This window comes from Mesoplodon bidens, assembly GCF_964165515.1.
Source record: "Mesoplodon bidens genome assembly, chromosome: 8".
Classification (NCBI taxonomy): domain Eukaryota; kingdom Metazoa; phylum Chordata; class Mammalia; order Artiodactyla; family Ziphiidae; genus Mesoplodon; species Mesoplodon bidens.
In genome coordinates, this window is record NC_138165.1 from 29,877,173 (window position 1) to 29,895,662 (window position 18,490).

The window sequence follows — 18,490 nt, forward strand, 5'->3', positions numbered from 1 at the left end:
TTGTTTCTAGACACTTCTCTAGCCTGCGTCTTTCTCTGCTGATGCCCTGCATGCCTGGGTCTGGGAAGCTGGTACTGCAGGTGGCTTCCCTTACCTGAGTCCTGCCACAAAACCCCTCAGCTTTCGTGTCCCCAGCACCAGTGAGAGGAGGTGGCCCCCACACAGGGAAATGCCGAGTGCAGAAAGACTTGGAGACAAAGTGTGATCTCATGCTCACCTTGTTTCCTAAGAGATGGAATGTTATTGTTGATAGCTCAGATCTCACCAGCAGTCTCCTAAGCGGGTTCTTTCATTCTGCTAACATTCTCTGTGCCCTATTACCTGCCAGGCCCTAGGTGAGGCTCCAGGAACACCACCAGCTTTATGCTGGTTATTCTGTTTGCCCTCCAGCCCCACCCCCCCACCAGATCTCTGCTCTACACGTGGCAGGTGGATCTCTGCTCTACACGTGGCAGGTGGACCTCTGCTGCCCACATCTCCCTGGGTGCCCACTGGCAGCTTTCTGGCTGAGTTCAGCCAATGGTGGCACGAGAAAGCAGGAAGAGAGAGATGTCAGAGATGTTGACTCCCCATCCAAGTTTCCAGCTCCCACAAGGCAGCTTCTCCATCCACCCCCTCCCACTGGCCTCTGGTTACAGCCCAGGGGGCTAACAGCTTCCCATGCTTGCTGGCCTCTGGGTGCCTTACCATCCAGTTTGACCTTATAGTCCTGCCCAGGCCTCTGAAAATAGTCCTTCGGTTGAAGTTTCTTCCACTCAAACGTCTACTAGTGACTTGTTTCCTCCCTGGACTCTGAAACACACTTTACATAATTCTTAAACTACAGCATTTAGGAATGATGTAACTTTTCTCTCCTCATGCTACAGCGGCTTTGGGGATAATCCAGGATGTGGTCCTCAGGCTTGTCACTGAGGTGATTAGTTCTGAGGGACCACCCTGCACCCTAGTAGATCCTGGTGCGTGACCCCGCTGTTGGGTTGTCCTGCCATCTTTCACCATTGTGGACACTGCTGCCACTGCTCCAGGTGAAGCAAGTACAGGGTTGGTAGAAACAGAATTAGGGGGCAGAAATCACATGTGCCTTGGATGGATGTGGCCCAGCAATAAGGAAGGGGGCCCAAGAGAAGCTGAGTTGCATCGTGGCTATTTGGTAGAGATGCTTGCAGAGTTAGACTCTGCTGTGTTAACAGAACTGGAAGAGTTCTTGGTTTCCCCAAATGGTGCATTTGCTTATAGTCTATCTTTCTGTACCTCAGAGAAATTCTGGTGGTTTGATTTATTACAATAACTCATGCTTGGAATCAGAATGTTGCTGGGGGTGGTTATAATATTTGTAAGATTTTTAGTAGGCTGTCTGCTTTATTTTTTATAATGCTGCTGGTGGTGGGCATGTCTGGTTGAATGCCAGTGCTATTTTTATGGCTCTTGAGATATGAGATGACATAAGCTTAAAGCAGAAGAGCAGCTGGGGAAGACAGAGTTACACCGGAAAGACAAAGAGGGAGAGAAGGTCTAACAAAGTGGGGCACAGACCCCGAGAAGATGATGTCAGCCAAGCTCCTATGAGTGCACACACTCTGAGGGACAATTTTGTGTGTGTTGTGCTTTGTGTTGTTTATCCTAAGTGCCTCTTTTATAGTTTGGAAAAATTAGTACAATCTGATATATTTGATCTGATATATATATATTTTTGTGTGTGTGTGTGGTACACGGGCCTCTCACTGTTGTGGCCTCTCCCATTGCGGAGCACAGGCTCTGGATGCGCAGGCTCAGCGGCCATGGCTCACGGGCCCAGCCGCTCCACGGCATGTGGGATCTTCCCAGACGGGGGCACGAACCCGTGTCCCCTGCATTGGAAGGTGGACTCCCAACCTCTGAGCCACCAGGGAAGCCCGATCTGATGTCTTTATAAATTATATTTTTCCAGAATGAAGTACTATATAAAACTTAACTTGAAGCTTTTATATCTTAATTTGCGAAGAGATACTATAACATAGATATATGTTATATGTGTGTGTGTGTGTGTGTGTATGTGTATATATATATATGTATATATATATGTTTGTTAAATTAACCTTTGTTAAGTGGAGCACAGGGTGTCGGATGGTGGACCGACAACAGAGTTCAACAGACCACAAGAGAACGTGAAATAGAGAGGTTTATTATTCACAGGTCCTGGGGGGAGTATATGGCACACCTGAAGGGGCCACACAGGGAGGTCAAGGCAGGGTACAGACAGAGAGAAAGAAACAGGACCTGGGGCACATGCTTTTATTAGGGTCCACACGTGGAGTGCTTTGAGGTCCCTGGGCTATGGCCAGATCAGTCAATTCAAGCCAAAAAAGGGAGGTTTTGGTAAGCCCCCTGGGGGAGTCTTATCTAAGGGATGCATAAGGCATACAAGCACTGGGAGGCAGGAGACACTGTTGATCACAAGGGCTGAAGTCATATAGCGGGGACTTACATTTGCTTGTGACTCTGGGCTGCTATTCAGGACATGCACCTGTATGAGGGGCTAGTGTCAAGTTACGGTCCCTGCAGGCTGCGTGGCAAACAAAATGGTTGCTGAGGCTACACCACCATCAAGTAGCTTAGCTAAATTCTCGACAAAATAACATATAAATAGAACATTCTATGGAACGTATAAATATTACATCCTTTTTTGTAATCATAGCGACTACTGGGGTTTGAGGAGGCTTACAAGAAACTCATAGGATGATGTGAGGATAAATCTTGTCCTGGAAGATGTGACATATTACCAACACAAGCTCGGTAGTGCTTACAGAAAAGGGCATTTACACTGTACTCTTAATACTTATCTTTATTATGAAAGTGTTTTCAAAGTAAAATGATCCTCATTACAATGATTGCTTCCAGGGATCAAGAATGAATAATTATATTTTCATATAAAAATCAGCAAAACATAATAACAATACATAAAATAATTCTAATTGGCTAACAGTACATCATTCCATTTCTGACAGAGATGCTCAAGCGCTGAATTGTCTTAACAAGTAAAGGTTTTGTCACCTATTCTATTTCTCACGGCAAGTTGAAAAAAATCAAATCCCCAAACTAACCACCTTCCCCTTGCATGACACCAAATGGCTATGGAGGTAACTGATCATGTGGGTAAAGAGGTGATGAAAATCATGAGCTTAGAGGCTTTATGAAATTTTGGGAAATCAAACTTGGAGGGTGTTTTCCATGTTTAAATTAATGAAGCTCTAAGTTCCAGAATCACCACATAACTGTTCCTATTACAGAGCTAATTTCTCTTTGGCAACTAATCTTTAAAAACCCCTAATTTTTAAGAGCAATTTTACAATGACAGTTTTAAAAAATTACTGTAGATCCAAAAGAAAAAAAGATGTCTTTATAAAATCTAATTTTTCACTTAACATAGAAATCATACCAACAGCTGTTGTTCCCTAGTTTCCAGGCCATGCAACATATATCGAAATAGGAAGCCAAGCTTTCATGGACTTGTGTTAAGGAAAACAGGCTCACATGGGCACAATATTTTTTAGGAAAAATGGAATCAGGCATAGAAGGAAGTATGGTACACAACTGATCTAAAGGCTACTGGGAAATTGACAGCAGATAAGTGACAATATTCTGGCTTCCTTTTATTAAGAGTCCCAGGAGACTTAAAGGAATGTGAGTGAAAGATAAACAAGACAGATCTTAGGCTAGTGGTCCCCTCCCATTGCTTCCTGGGCAATCTTGAGACTGTCTAGTCTTGTGGAGACACCGTATGATGGGCCGTCTGCCCGCAGAGACTTTGATCGGATGGGGTCTCAGCTTGTGGGCATTTGTTAATGTGCTTCTTTCAAAGGCTTCAGGTTGAACTCAAGTTGGAAAGACTAAAGTTCTCCTTTGGGTGTCTACAGATCTTATTAACAGTTACTTATGATGTTTTACGTTCTCTTACACAATTTTCTCCATAAAAACCAGCATCAGGTATGCTCCCTCTGAGCGCATGTTAGAGGTGTTCCAACAGCATAGAGTGGACCAGTGAACAGGCCTCCTCGGCATCTACTGGGCGCCCCCTAGGGGACGGGAGGGGACCATGCATACAAATGCAAACCACAGGGCCTTTTTCTGGCCTATTACTAATGAAGAATTAAAATGTGGCCACAGCGAACCAGTGCTAATTACTGTCTGGTAATTTGATAATGGTACAATTTCATTTAACCAAGAGAAACTTATCCCTACTCTGGGGACAACAATAACTTCATTTAAAAAAATATCTTGCTGCATTTTGCGTGAACTGTTTGTGACTGACAGTACTCCTTCCATGGACAGCACACAAGTGCAGACTTTGATCTCATTTGATCTTTTCTTATGTTAACGTTAGGAACATTTCAGGGCTACTAATATTTATCTACAAAGCAGGAATGAGCCAAAGACAAAGTAAAAAAAGTAAGCTAATTAGAACCTTAAGATCTCAAATAGCACACGAAATGTAAACATTTAACCTCTTATTTCCAAAGGATTTCTTGAAACCTCTTTGGACATAATGATATCATCACACATACTGATAAAGAGAATTATTTAATACCTTCAGAATTATTCTGTATACTTTTCATACTTCAAATTAAGAAAAAAATACTCAAATATTCAGGCAACTTTGGCATTAACATCTCCAAGAAGGGGACAAAAATAACTACCAATGCAAAAATCATGAATAGATTGGGAACAATCATGGGTGTCCATAAAGTTCTCTTGGAAGAGCTCTTTTGTAAAGACTCAGGTAACTTGGAATGAAATGTGATTTTTTTACTTTGGCCCAGATAAATGAGGTTGAAAAATACAGAGTGGAAGATTCAGGCCCTTTCTACCCAAGGTGCAAGCATTTAGTTTGCTCAAATTCAAACGCTATCCAATACTCAGAATGGAAAGTTTGGTAATAGAACTGGACATTTTGAGGTTTACCCACCATTTTGGCTAAAGGTGACCTGATTTTATCCCACTAAAGAGTTATTTCTCTCATCCAATTGCTTGTTTTCTTTGGAGAGCCTATCTGTTTTTCATAGTTCATTTTTGTTAGATGCCTGTGTCATTATCTGATGGTACCTCAGGATACCATCTGTCTAGCAGCCTAGCAGGAGTTGGATGTTAATAAAATCCTGGGGTGAAGCAGAAATCATGTGCATTTTTTCCAACACTTAGTTTAATAATCCAAAGTAGTTGCTCCCCCATTCTCAACATTCGTATCACTTAGTTTGGAAATGGGAACTACTTAGATGCTGACTTTAGGGCCTCCATGATCTTAGCTCTGAGACAAAGAGGCTGAAGGAGTCTACCACTCTCAGCTGTCAGGGGGCCATGAACAGGAAGTGGAGAAGGAGGTGGGAAGTTTCTATTGCACATGGTAGATGGTTTCCATGAAAAGAATATGGATAAGGACCAGTCAGTGATATTTTGGTTTCATCACGTTTTTTTGAGAAACATACAGGTACATACATAGATCACACATTTTTATATCATTTATTGACCCAAGGCCAAATTCTACTTGATTTTCTACTTTTCTCCCTCTAATCAATCTACAAAAGCTATAGAATTGGAGAATAAGATATTACCTTTTCTAGACTCCTTCCTACATATCTCTTTGTACCTTGGGAAGGTTTGAATATGACCAGGACAGGCTAAGTTAATCAATGGGAAACAACACTCTTACTACCTACAGTTTACTTTATAAAATCCACTTCCAAAGCTATGGCTTGGCACAGGTAGAAGATAGGCTATCTCACATATTTTCCTCTCTCAGCCTTATCAGGCCACCATGGGAGAGCAGTAGACAAGATATATTATTCTTCATCTCAAAAGCCCTACAAACACCATTCTGATTAGTCAAAAAGAACTCTTTGCCTTAAAATGTAAAATGAAATAAAAATCCACAGATACATAGAGGACTGTGTTAAGTTACTGCCATTGGTCAGAGAGGCTCTGAGAATTCTCAATCCTTCTAAGTGACTTTTGGGAAAAACAAAAGATTGTTCAGATGTCTTTGCTAAGGACAGACGTAATTTTCTTCATTTCATGCAAATCTTCTAAACCTTTAATTTACAAGCTGATCTTCTGAAATTATTTTTCTGTGCTAAAAGTGTCAGATGATCCAAAGTTGAACACACTGTGGTTCTCTGGTTTATTTCACCCATCAGGGGACTTGCTCTAGACACTAAAGCAAGGCACGAGTCATTCTTCTGCTCCATATTTTAGCTGATAAGAAACTTTCACCTTCTCAAAAATTTTCAGCTATAACACGCATGCTGTTTACTTTTTATATATCTGCATTTTAGCAGATATTCAGATGACTTAAAAAGTATATTTGGTATTTAATGATCGGTCTTACAAACGTGACCATCCACAAATTACACTCCTAGACATATCCCTGTTCTGTGAAATAAAATAATAAGGCTTTACATGAAGAGTTAGTTATACTGTTTCTTCAATAAACAAGCAGACATATTTCCAAGGCTCTTCAATAATTACTATGGACCATACCAAAAACACACTATTTTATAAATAGGTGGGAAAAGAGTTAACATTACAGTGTGAGGTTTTTGTTTGGAAGTATTAACACTCATGTTGCACACTGTGGGCACAAAGCTTTACTTCAATTTTTTAAAAAATTGAATTGAATATGAATGGTTTTGAGCAGGACATGCATCTCCTAGTATTTTGCTGTTCCCTTCACTAGCCCTGACTTGCACATTGATATCACTGCATTGTGGTTTGGGACTCTTTTTTTAAGATGACGGTCTTTCTGATTTATGAAATAAGTATTTATAATACCTTTTTATTCCCTCTTACTAAAAGTTGGTTTTAAGAAATGAGATAAAATCTTTGGTTTATGTGTATGGTTTTCTTATCTATACATAAATAACACTGCCCTATAGGAGACTATGGAAACTTATTTTTTCAGTAATCTTTCTCATTGCTGAGTAGAATTTTTATTGTTTTTTTTTTTTCTGGAAATAGCTCCCTTTGAACAAAAATTCCTGGAAACTGAGCAAGTTCTTCAAAGAAGCAAACAAAAGGACTTAGACTATAACACTGCTCAGTTTCTAGTAACAGGAAATTCTGTTATGTTATGGGTTATGTTTAAGGAGAAAAGACAAAGGGTAAAATGGTCTTTCTCCCATTGGCTTTATTTTGCTCAGAAAAATAAAGACATCAAGATCAAATACTAGATAGGGCGCTTTCTTGAAAGCTGGTTGCGGTAAAGTGCTTTGTATTAGAAGTGACTTTTGCCAACTCTTGGAAGTCTCCTTTTTCTGTCCCAAAATATACTTAGCGTCTTTTTTTCATGACATGGCAAAAGACGGTGCTAATTACAGGGGTAGTGGTAAAACCTGGTTGAAATCTGCTGCTCTCTTTGTATTATTCTCAGATCATGGGACAAATTCTCAGTAGGAAGAGTGACTTCTTTGTTTGTAAACATAACCTTAAGTCTTCCTTCAGAGCCAGAGCACTGACCCCGCAATAGAGAATAAAAAAATCTCTGTCACCTCCAAAGTTAATCCCCAGCTAGCTGCCGTTCTCACTGAAGAAATCTTGGCTGTGTGAATAAGAAATGACACCTAATCCAAAGCAATTTAATACAAAACGAATTTTTTAAGTCCTCCAATAACCACACCCTTTAATTGCAACAGCTAATTGACCACGAAGAGTGACAATTACAAAACTGAGCTCATCCTGTTTCAACTTTACACTGGGAGAAAGCTCACTGAGACTGTACAGGCCATTTCGAAACAGGCACTGTAACACAAAGAAAGCAAACCTATTTGGAGCTGTACGAGAATCCTGCGCTGGGATTTGCTTGCTCTAAGTGACCAATTAAGCTAATGCTCCTAGCGGACTGGCTTAGGGGAATAGAAAGGGATAGAAGCAGATGGAGTGTCTCCCTCACTGTCATGAACCCAGAGAGTAAAAGGAGTGAGGAAACCCTCTTTTGTCCACAGATTCACAAACAAATACAAAAAAATAAATAATATTCTAAGACAGTACAAATGCAAATACTGTTCCCTTGTGCCAATTACATAAAGCATGCCTACATATACAGAATGGTAATTCTTCCTCATTCACAGACAGGACATATGGCAGTGCACTATTCAAAATGCTTTGATAATCCTAATTTTTGTTTCTGGTGCTGAGAGATTATGAAAGGAACTGCATTTGCAACTTATTAAATACTTCCAGGAACAAACAGTTCACTTTATTTGGGACTTGTAGTTTTGAGTAATTAATCATCCATGGAGCAAGGGCCAGTGAGGAGATACCCGTTGGTACCACTGGTCCCATTGGTGGTGGTCGCAGCATGGGGGTTATTCCCTGGAGGTTCCGAGTCCTCCTCATCTGAGCTAGACTCAATATCGCTTCGATCGTCCTTGGACACCTGTGGAATACGAGAAGGTGAGTGCAGCCAGCTCCGAAGGAACCGTTAAGGTATGGCATGCTCAGAAGTATATGCACAATCATACATGAAGAAAAAAGATCTAAATATTTAAAAAATCAAAGAGGATAGGAACATTGCCATAGTAATAAGTTCCCCTTCTTTGGAGATAAACATTTGGGTGACTAAGTCAGTTATCAAGGAATGTAGGTGGATTTAGGCATCACAGGGGGCTAGCTTTGTTGACTTCCTTAAGGTACCTTTGGATGTTGAGAATGTACTAGACCATGAACCCCACTCTTACTGGCAAAGTGGCATATGGTACTACTGGAATGGCACTATAGGAATTTGGTACAAATGGATCCATTTATTCTCTGATGATCACATTCTCTTTGAGAATCATTTAAAGCCAGCTCTTAATTAACTACACTAATGGAGATACTCACTAGCTCTGTTCACTAAAACATCATTTTTATTTGGCTTTTTTTTTTTTTGCAGTACTCGGGCCTCTCACTGTTGCAGCCTCTCCCATTGCGGAGCACAGGCTCCGGACACACAGGCTCAGTGGCCATGGCTCACAGGCCCAGCCGCTCCGCGGCATGTGGGATCTTCCCAGACTGGGGCATGAACCCGTGTCCCCTGCATCGGCAGGCGGACTCTCAACCACCGCACCACCAGAGAAGCCCTTATTTGGCTTTTTAATGCATTCTTTGATGATTTAATTTTTCTTTTTTGTCTGCTAGAATTAAGTAGAAATTTTGTTTTGCATACCACATAACAACTAACGGCAGCAGAAGGCATCTGGGGCACTTGCTGGGTGAGGTCTAGTTGAAAATATTTCCCAAGAAAAATCTATTGGCTCGATCATTATGAATTGGCTCCCATCATTCCAGGGTTCTTCCCTCCTCCATTCAGACTCTACAAGTCATGAGTAAGGCACCAGGATATAAATCTATACGTTACCATAAAGGATGAAAGAAAATCATACTGCCTCACAAGGAGGAAATGTAGGAAAAAATTACAGAAATACTCTACTGCTTTTAAAATTGAAAGAGTTTGAACCTCCTACTCTATGTCTACCTCGTGGTAAATATTTTTACCCCACAGACCTTAAGACCTTTGAGTAACTGTGTGCTGTTTACTTATTGTCTAAAGGGGGGTGGTGGTGGTAGCAATAGGGACCTGGTGGTTTGCTTGGCTTCATAGAAAGTTTCCCAGTCTAGTCCCTTATGATTCTCTATGAGGTGGCTTGGGAAGTTGGCAGAATCTCCTAGGAGGCTTTTCAGAATGAACTGGGCTCCACATCTCATCCTCTCTGTCACTGCTACCCCCCAACCGGAGAACCCTGGAATCCACTGCCCTCCCAATTTGAGCAGCCACCATCACTGCAGGAGAACGTCACCTCCGTCAGGTGGGGTAGGGTGAGGTGGGGACAGGAGAAAGTCCTGAGCTGAGCACTGCTGCTTCAGCCTAAGCAGAGATGACTGAGTAAATATGTAAAAATGGACCTCACTCCAATGGCCCTTAGGATGAGATGAGAATCACAAGGACCATCTCCAAGAAGGTTTAGATACTGAAACACCAAAATGACTAGATTATAAGGATACTTTAACTTAAAAAAAAATGGGTCACAAAGATAGCATTAGAATAAAAGCTCCACTACGTTTAGAAATCCATTAGTCATAAATTAAGTTGCTAATAGGAAAGAAAACTCCAGTTTCAGAGAGCGATTAATTTACATTTGCATGCTTAGTAAGATTATTTTTAATTGCATTTGGAAAAAAAATCTATACTTATGTTACCTCCAAAGGAAGGAACGATTTAGAATATCTCAAAATAACCCACAGGAAAACAGAGTCCATAACTCATGGCCAAGATGAATCTTACTGCCCTAGGTGAACAGCAAAGGCAGTTAAGATATTGTGAAGCCTGAGATCTGGAATAAAATTGACTGTCTCCTAATAAAGTTGAAGAAGTAAACTAGAGAGAAGACAGTGTATCCGGTGGAAATAGCAATACAGTAAGGACACAAATCATCTAATCTACAGCCTCCTCGCATCTTCAGTTACCATTATCATATTGACAGTATTGTGCACATTGATTTAATTTGTATCCAAATGAAGACAGGAGTGTTTTTAAAAATAGAAATACATGCTCATTTTAAAGGGTACGAGGTCACAGAGAAAAAATGAACTTTTGCTTTTAAACAATTCATTGCTCAAAATATTTTGTATTTACATAGGAGCTGATGCCGAGAATTGGCTTCATAGTACGTGACTAGATGTCCCGAGCCCAGGCGGAAGGGGCTCACAAAGCGGTCACGTGCTGCCCCGCTGCCCAGGGCAGCCCTGGCAAAGAGCCGATGCTCTGGCCTCCCTTCCGGACCGCGTTGATCCTCTCCCCAACTTAGTTCTGTTTCTCCTACTTCACTTTGGTCTATTTCTGTTTTTTAGCTGACATGTTGAACACCAATGAAAGAAATCCGTCTCCTCCGTTGGATCATGAAAAATTTAGCAGAATGAAAGCTCACACAAAAGGTCACTAACTGAGCTGTCCCTAGCATCCCTCACGGCTGGTGGGAGCCACACCTCTGTTAGAGCCTCCAGGCAGTGCCAACAGATTAGACAGAACAATATGCATGGAAACAAAAGCATCAGAGTGCCCCTCCAAGGGGCTAACGTGGGACCCAGGACTGGCGTAGAGAGAGAGGCGTGAGCAACTTACATGTAAAGGGTTCCACTTCCCAGACTTCCAGGTTGGCAGAAGGAAGAGAACGAACAATGAAAGTAAGAAAATGTCACAGAGAACGTTCCAGAAAAGTCACTGCTCTACACAGAGGGCTTGAGGCCTGGGAAGCTTTATTCAAATCAGCTTCATGAGCCCATTTTTAACCAAAGGGATTTAACTAAATTTTTACTGACAAAGTCATAAATGGTCATCCTGCATCAAGCATCCCTTTCTCATAAAATAAAAGAATGATTAAATTTGTTTGGTATAAGTATAATCAGAGGAGGACCAAGGGAGACAGAGAAAGGGAGAGTAGGAACGCAACAAATAATATACCTCCATTGAATCTAAAATTATAAATGCAGATCATTCAGCAAAGCGACGCTACATGTAAAAAAATCAACTAAACAGAAGAAAATGAAAGTCTGTATTGTGTTTCAAAGAGGTTATGCTAAACCTTCAAGGAGAAAAAACAGTTCTGATGAAATTCTAAATAATAAATCATGTTCTTGTTGATTAGAAGAACAGAAAACCATAATTTTCTGGGACATATTAGAAAGGGTGAGTTTTATCTTACCTTGCCTTTTGAAATAGCTTTGCAAGCTATTTTTACGATCAAGTAAGACCAGAAGCAGTTCAAGCCTTGTATTACCAACAGCAGTAGGTTAAAAACCCACCAGGAAGGGTAAGGTCCAACAATCTCCCAACTTTCAAATAATGTGGTATTTAACACCCTAAGGAAAAGGAGAAAGTAATCATTGAACACAGCTTTTCACTTTACCTTCAAAGGAACTCTAGTTACTGCAAAGAAGCACGAAGTCAATGATATCCACGGACTACTCCCTGCAAGGATGGTCTGAAGGCTGACAAGGTACTTAGAAGAGTCATCACCGGACCGATTCCCCTGGTGGCGTAACATTCCTTTGGATTCTAGCTTGAATACTGTACTTATGCTCCCATTCACTTCTGTTGTCATTTCTTCTGTTAATTTTCATTATGTTTTCAATTGATTCTATTTCTCACTACTGGTTCAAAGGCCTGTATCCTCCTTGAAGTTGCTTTTGGCCTTTAAATAAGTGTGAGGAATACCATTTAATAACATTACATTGCAAGAAAAAAAAGAGTAATTAATTCCAGAAACACTAGTTAAGTTTAAACTATATGCTTAGCACAGTGAGTTAGAATATACTTAAGACCTAATCCCTGTCCTCAAGTGGTTTATAGTCTAGTAGGGGAGCCTGTACTGGGACCTGAATTTTGTAAGCCTTCCCCTGGGAAAGAACTGGCAACTGAAAGATATTATATTGAAGTGATGTCTTGAGATGAGTGTTGGAAGGATTTTTTTTTAATTATTAGAATATAATGAATATACTTAGTTTTAAGAGTATGTACTTGAGGCAGGCGAAAGTATTTGAAGTAATTGGTTCCCTCTGTTATCCACCAAGAGGACCAGGATGGAGCCGCCACCTGGGGCAGATACAGGACGGCTGGTTTCAGTGCTTGGCTCTCATCCTTGCTGTATCTGCTCCTAAGCCTTTGGAAGTTGATTCATGCCTTCTGGACTCATTCTGCTGCCACACTGAAGCACGGTAGCCACAAAATTTTGGAATTACTGCCACTTCCTTGCTTTCCTCCTTAGCTCAGTGATGGGCTGGTTTGGAGATCTAAGTGGACTGACAAAACTCATCGAAGTATATTTCCACCAACTGTCCCTGCAGTACTTTACAGGGACCCTCAGGAGAGGTTAGGTGGGCAACACTCAGTGACTAAGGGGGAGGGATGGAAAACTCTTGAATGTACACAGACCACTCATACAAGAACAGAAGGCACATATACAGAAAATTTTAATTTAAGAGTGTGATGAATGCTTTGAGAGAGGTTAAGAAAAGTACTTAGTGAATTCACAAAAGAAAAAAAAAACAAGTTTGTTTGAGTTGGGATAAGAGGTAAAGAAAAAAAGGAGAATGAATAATAGACATAAACAGGTTCCCCATGCCCAATTTCAGCAACCTGCATTCACAGACCAGAATGAGACAGAGTGTGTCTCTAACCCTGCCATATTAGTTATCTCTCAAGAACAATGCTCAATACACATGGATTTAAAATCCTAAAATCAATAGTATGGAGCTGAATTTGACAATTCATTAAAAGTATATTACTCTATGATATAGTAGTATTCATTCTGGTGGAGGCGGACCAACATTAGGAAATCTATTAATATAATTATCACACATCCATAGGCCAAATTGGTACAAACCTAATTATTCCACCTGCACTGAAAGACATTTGGCAATGTTCAATTCTCCACTGCTGATGTGTAAAACTTGGAACTTAAAGCACTTAATATGATTTTTATCCAGCTCAACTCAGCAGTGGTCATAATATTTAACAAATACCAGAGTTACTGACTTTATAATTAGGAACAAACCACGGACAACCAGCATCACCATTATTATTTAACCCTATTCTGGTAGTTCTGGCTGTTAAGTATGGTAAAATGTCAGAGTTCATTTCAAATAATAGGCATTAAATCTCTGTAACTATTTCAAAGACAGCAAACAATTAAAATCTCCAATAACAGGTAGTGGTTAAAAAACTATGAAGATATTCCAGAAATTATAAAGTCACTCACAATATTAAACATGTTTCAAGAGTTTCTTATGATAGAGAGAAAAATCATAATATCTCAATTCCATAAAATAAATATATATTTTCACATACACACAGAAAAAGTAAGAGAATTATAATTCATTGGAAGGAATTAAAGCCATTATAGACTTTCTTTCTTTGGTCGATTAGGGAATTTTGTATTTTCTTCTTTATATTCTTCTCTTTTCCAAATCCATGACAAATAATTAGGACAAAATACAAGTCATTTATAAAAAGGAATAAGTTAGGATAATGCCTATATTCCTGCCTTGTTTGCCATGTCTTTATACACAGTTTGCAGGCCACGGGACAACAGGTCTAAACAAAGGTGAACTCCACGACAGTGAGGGAGGACTTACATACCTTATGCTTTTCTATCTCCAGCACCTTGCAAAACACTGCGAAGTAATTTGCTCGCTGGACCTGATGGCTGATTGACTGTGTGTTTGTTCAGTAATCAAATAAATAGATATGCACAAGACAACTCGGGAATAATCACAATAATTTTATTTCAGAACCAGCTCTGCTTCTTGACATATTAAACATGTTGCCCTTCAGAGGGAATTTAGTTTCATTTGAACAGAAGGAGGTCCTGTAGAAATGGCAACCATGACCGCGTGATGTTACGCATTATAAATTAGCCTGTGCTGAATTATAAGTTTGAGAACCTTTCTCACCATTACAGTTTGCTTGGCTTATTATGAACAGAGTGTCATGCAGTCGCTGGTGACATGATATTCACATTGATTTCTGAAACACTGCATCAGAATTCACAGGCTTTGCCATGACAATCAGTGGCACCTCTGAAATGCCACTCAAAAGGAATGGGATTTCTCTGAAAATTGACTTGGCTGCCTGCAGAGACAATTGAGAAAAAACAATCAGTGCACCAAAGAGCTATGTCTCTCAGTGAGAAGCTTGGTAAGGAAAACAATATATGAGGAACTGAGATTGAGGAGAGAGACATTATGCCATTTGGATTCTGAAAAACAGCAAACCCAGGAAATGGCGCCTTTGTTTAGCCACAGAATGTTTCTGATGAGAAAACTGTCCCCTTTTGGGCAAACTATTAAAATGGTGATGACAGGATTTTATCCTTTCCCAGAGGTTAGGGTTAGGAGTACATACTTTAATGATGTCATTACACATCTATGGTGACAGGGCTCTGAAGAGTGGTATCTCTGAGGTAGGATTGAGGGGACAGGCAGGAGGGAGGCTGCTGGCATGCTGGGAACACTCTCTATCTTGATTCAGGTGGTGAGTATGCAGATTATACATATGCAAAATTTTACAAATGTAAAAATGTATCATGAAGATTTGTGTACGACACTGTGTGCATTATACCTCAATAAACTAAAATGGAAAAAAGTACTCTGGGGCAAACACTGCCAATATGCAACGTCTGGCTTGCATAATTACTGTAATATCAGTGTTTCGACCCCAGCCCCCCACTAATTTGGGGTCAATATATGGCTTGTAAGAAAATAGATTTTTTTCTTCCCCCAAAATAGCCTACAGCATCAAACCTCCTGCTGCTCCAATCAAGTGGTGGAGAGTTTGGAAGCATAAGGGGCCAGAAAAGACCATTTTCCTTTTCATTAACGTTAGGGTCACTTAACCACTAGATGGCGCATCACGCATGTACAAAGCGCACTCAAGTAGGTCTATTCTGCCAGAACCTTCTGCCAAAGTCTGGGTCCCAGCACAGAAATCACTCCATCTTCAGGTTACACCTTCCTTTCTAAGAATCTTCCCCAACAATGGAATGAAGAGGCTCCCGTCTGTGCTGCTTTCTTCCTGCGTGATTCCCAATAGAAACGATGCCTGCAGGGCAAAGCTCCAAGCAATTCACTGGTGATGTAAAGATGCACCACTTACCACCCCAATAGCTTAGCCCTGATGGGTTATTTTAATGGCTGTTTAATGAATCATAAGAATTTAATTTGACTTGCCCTATAGTTACTTTTGCTCAGGCTTACCCTTTATGGATTTTTCATCTTAAATTTGATTATCACAGAAATATGTATATACAGGCTATGTGGGGATAGGAGGAGGGGAATGTATACATTCATGCAGAAAAGTTTAGCCACTTTTTCTTAAGCAAAGAAAAGTCAGAGTAGTCTCGTTTTAATACTACATTTAAGGCTTTACTCATTCATATTCCAAGCATCAATGTGACTTCTGCTTGCCCCTTAAACCTCAGAAGTCCAGAAGTCTTCTACTGTCATAGAGCACAGTGTGAAAAGATCTCCACTGGTGTCTCATTCAGAAAAGCTATAACCGATGCATTTTTTTTTCTTTTTTATCGTGACTGCCAACTCAAAAGTTTATCTTTAGTATGCAAAGTTAGATAAATATCCTTACTTTCCGCTCCATATATCTTACTTTTAAAATATTCCAGTGATTTAGAGGCAGGATCACATAATGGTGGTTGAGTTATTAAAGATGACAGAGGCCTAGGTGCTCTCACTGTGTGAATGAAGTTACAGGTGGACCTTTACGATAAGGCCATGGCAAGTAATCATAAGCTTTGCCTGCGCCCCTTCCTTTTCTAACCCCACCAAAGAGCTCCACCTGAGCCTTGGTTGTCTGTTTCTAGAATGATCTATAGAAAAACCACAACAATTAGATCCATGTCAAATATCCAAAGAGAGCCAGGATTGCTTCTCAGGGAGAGTCAGGTTCAGGGCCTCATGCTGAGGATCGCTGCATGATGCCAGTGAGGGTAGATTAAAAAGGAAAACTTGTTTTACAGTCAAAATTAAGGTGTTCTTTACTTCAGAGCTTTTGAATGGTCTTGACTTTGCTTTCCCAGACAGACCGCAGTATATTTCAGGATGTGTGTGCTTCTCTGGCATTTATTTTCATTTGACCTACACAAACCATAAATGAATAGTAGATTCTACCTAAAGCTTATCCATAATCTACTGGCATGTTTTGCTCATTTTAAAGTAGATGGTAATAGAAAAGCATTTAAAATGTACTCTCAACAGAAACCATGGACACTTAACATCTGAAAAAGAAAAAGTCAGGTAATTAATTCACTGTTATAAGCAATGCTCTTTGTCCTGGTTTTTCTAAAGTAATAAAAGCTCCAGACTTAAGAACAATTTGGTCAAGCGTTGGGTAGTCTGCTAGACAGCAGAAAACCTTGCTCACAATGCCTGGATGCCTAATTATCTCGAATAATAGATTCGCAGGCTGTAGCAGACACAGAAGTAAATTCTCTATCCCGGAAAGGAAGCTGAACTTGAACACGGAGGGACCATCTGTCTTTCCTCTAGCAATGGGCATATCAGTTCTGTCATATTCTTATCTGAGTAAGACATAGGGATCAATTCATTTATTTCTACTTTTAGGTCACAGCCTGGCCAGACTTAGACATTGATCCCTTATATCACAGGAAGTTTGTCACTAGTAACTTCCTGGCTGGGGTGGATGTTTTTCTCAAAATGAGTCATTGCCCTCTTGGTGCCCCATTTGCTGTCTGTCTGCCTGAGTTCCCAACCCCTCCACTGTCTGGTCTGCCTTTCTATGTTCCTCATCTCCCAACCTGAGTCTCCCTAGAGAAGAATATGTCCTTCAGGCTGTATCCTGATTCCAACATACTTACTTTCAACCCTCCTCTTTGTTGCCTACGTGCCCCTAAAACAGACTTGTCTGGTTCTCAATAACTGCTCTTTTTTTAAAGATTTTTTTTGATGTGGACCATTTTTAAAGGCTTTATTGAATTTGTTACAATATTGCTTTTGTTTTTTATGTTTTGGTTTTTTGGCTGCAAGGCATGTGGGATCTTAGCTCCCCGACCAGGGATCAAACCCGTACCCCCTGCATTGGAAGGCGAAGTCTTAACCACTGGACCGCCAGGGAAGTCCCCATAACTGCTCTTTACTGAGTAATTAGTATGTGTTGAGCACTGGCCCAAACACGTTATATACATTGTTTTACTTAATCCTTTCAACACCTCATACAGAAGAATCCCCATATAGTAAAATTCTTACACTAGGCTAATATTTATTGAGTTTTATGTGTCAGGAACTGGGCTCAGGCTTTAATGTGCTAACGCATAATCCTCATGAAATAAACCCTATGTGATAAATTCTGGTTTTTTTCAAGGTAGGTATTATTATGTCTATTTCACAGATGAAGAAACTGAAGCACAGGTTTGTACTGTATGCCCAACACTGTCCCCACTGTTGGGGACACATATTCGTGGGCCTCAAAAGAACTCATAATCTAGTTGGGGAGCTGGGGATGGAATATAAATTGGCATATTGTATTTAGTGGGTAATGTTACCACATGTATCAAAATGTACATACCTACTGTGTCTATGATTCTATTTCCAACCTCTTGTCCTAAGAAAGAATTTCAGGGATTTGGAAGATTTAGCCATAAGGATGTTATTTATAGTAGCATACTACTTGAAACATCCTAGATGATGTTTACAAATAGGGTACTGATGAATAAACAATGACCTTCTCAGAAGATGGAATATTCTGTAATCGATATAATTATGTTATAGAAGAATACTTAATGAAATGGAAAAATGCTTATAGTACAATGTTAAATGAGAAAAACAAAGCTATAAAACAGTATGTGCAGAATGATCGCATTTTGGTAAAGAAAAATATGTAATTGTAAGCATATAAAATGTTAGAAACAAAGACATCAAATTATGAACAGTGGTTATTTCAGAATTATGGGATTGGGAT

At 40.1% G+C, this 18,490-nt stretch overlaps 1 protein-coding gene across 3 annotated transcripts in view; it reads right to left on the reverse strand.

Annotated features, from left to right (window-relative positions):
• Nucleotides 1-2,806: 2,806 nt before the first annotated feature.
• The window catches only part of CERS6 (ceramide synthase 6), a 341,889-nt gene continuing 326,205 nt past the window's right edge, over nucleotides 2,807-18,490 (reverse strand). Inside the window, exons 9-10 of one of the 3 annotated variants that reach the window (XM_081242624.1) lie at nucleotides 11,706-11,862; nucleotides 8,155-8,404 (exon numbers count right to left, since the gene is read on the reverse strand). In XM_081242624.1, the coding sequence (XP_081098750.1) occupies nucleotides 8,252-8,404; nucleotides 11,706-11,862 (310 nt within the window). In that variant the 3' untranslated portion in view covers nucleotides 8,155-8,251. Of the gene's footprint in view, nucleotides 8,405-11,705; nucleotides 11,863-13,923; nucleotides 16,651-18,490 lie in introns of those variants that run through there. The other 2 variants (XM_081242625.1, XM_081242626.1) reach the window with 2 other exon arrangements.